The 732-nt window shown below is 57.9% G+C and overlaps 1 protein-coding gene across 1 annotated transcript; it reads right to left on the reverse strand.

Annotated features, from left to right (window-relative positions):
* Nucleotides 1–5: 5 nt before the first annotated feature.
* On the reverse strand, nucleotides 6–723 carry LOC104982138 (sialic acid-binding Ig-like lectin 14; the record flags this gene model as incomplete). The annotated part of the gene is made up of 2 exons (XM_010831486.1): nucleotides 6–184; nucleotides 414–723. Coding segments are annotated over 2 exons (489 nt in total), but the record flags the coding sequence as incomplete, so codon positions are not given.
* Nucleotides 724–732: the final 9 nt, after the last annotated feature.

Consider the following 732-nt stretch of genomic DNA (forward strand, 5'->3'; position numbering starts at 1 on the left):
GGCCTCGGGGTGAGGGTGAGCTCCGAGGAGTGGAGGGTCCCTGGGTCCATCTCGTCAAGGGTGTCTCCCGCCCAGGAGAACAGGAGAGGGTGTTGCTCATCACAAGGTAGCGACAGGCTGCAGGTCAGCTTTGTGGGGTGCCCAGACTCCAGAGGCTCCAGAAACTGGATGTCGGGTTTCTCTGCTGAGGTTGAGGAGGAGAAAGGGAGATGCCTGGCCCCCGGGGTGTGGGGACCCAGAGGGGGACCCTCAGAGGGACCAGTGCCTCACGGCCACAGCTCACTCCCAGTCCTGGGTCTCTCCTGAACCCTCAAACCCCAAGACCTGGAGCAAGGAGTGGTCCTAAATCCTGTTCCTATTCTAATAGAAAGATCCCCATGTCCCAGGGTCCTCTCCTGGGCCCCCTGTCATACCTGTCACCTGCAAATTCAGCTTCTTATCTCTGTAATTGTATTTCACATTAGGTCCTCTCTCCACTCGGAAGTAGTAGATTCCTGAGTCGCTCAGCCTGGCCTCTTTGATGCTCAGGGAGCAGTCGTTGATGCTGGGGTCCCCGACGAGGCGGAATCGGCCCTGGGTCTCTGGCTTCTGTCTTCTGTTTGGGTCGTTGGTGGCCACAGGATCACTGTGTGGGCCGTCCCCTTCCCGGAACCAATAGATGATGGGTTCCATAGAGGGATACCAGGGATACCATTGGTAGGAGAAGGAGCAGGACACGCGAAGGTACATGCA

This window comes from Bison bison, unplaced genomic scaffold (assembly GCF_000754665.1).
Source record: "Bison bison bison isolate TAMUID 2011002044 unplaced genomic scaffold, Bison_UMD1.0 scf7180017616137, whole genome shotgun sequence".
In the NCBI taxonomy this organism is placed as follows: Eukaryota; Metazoa; Chordata; class Mammalia; order Artiodactyla; family Bovidae; genus Bison; species Bison bison.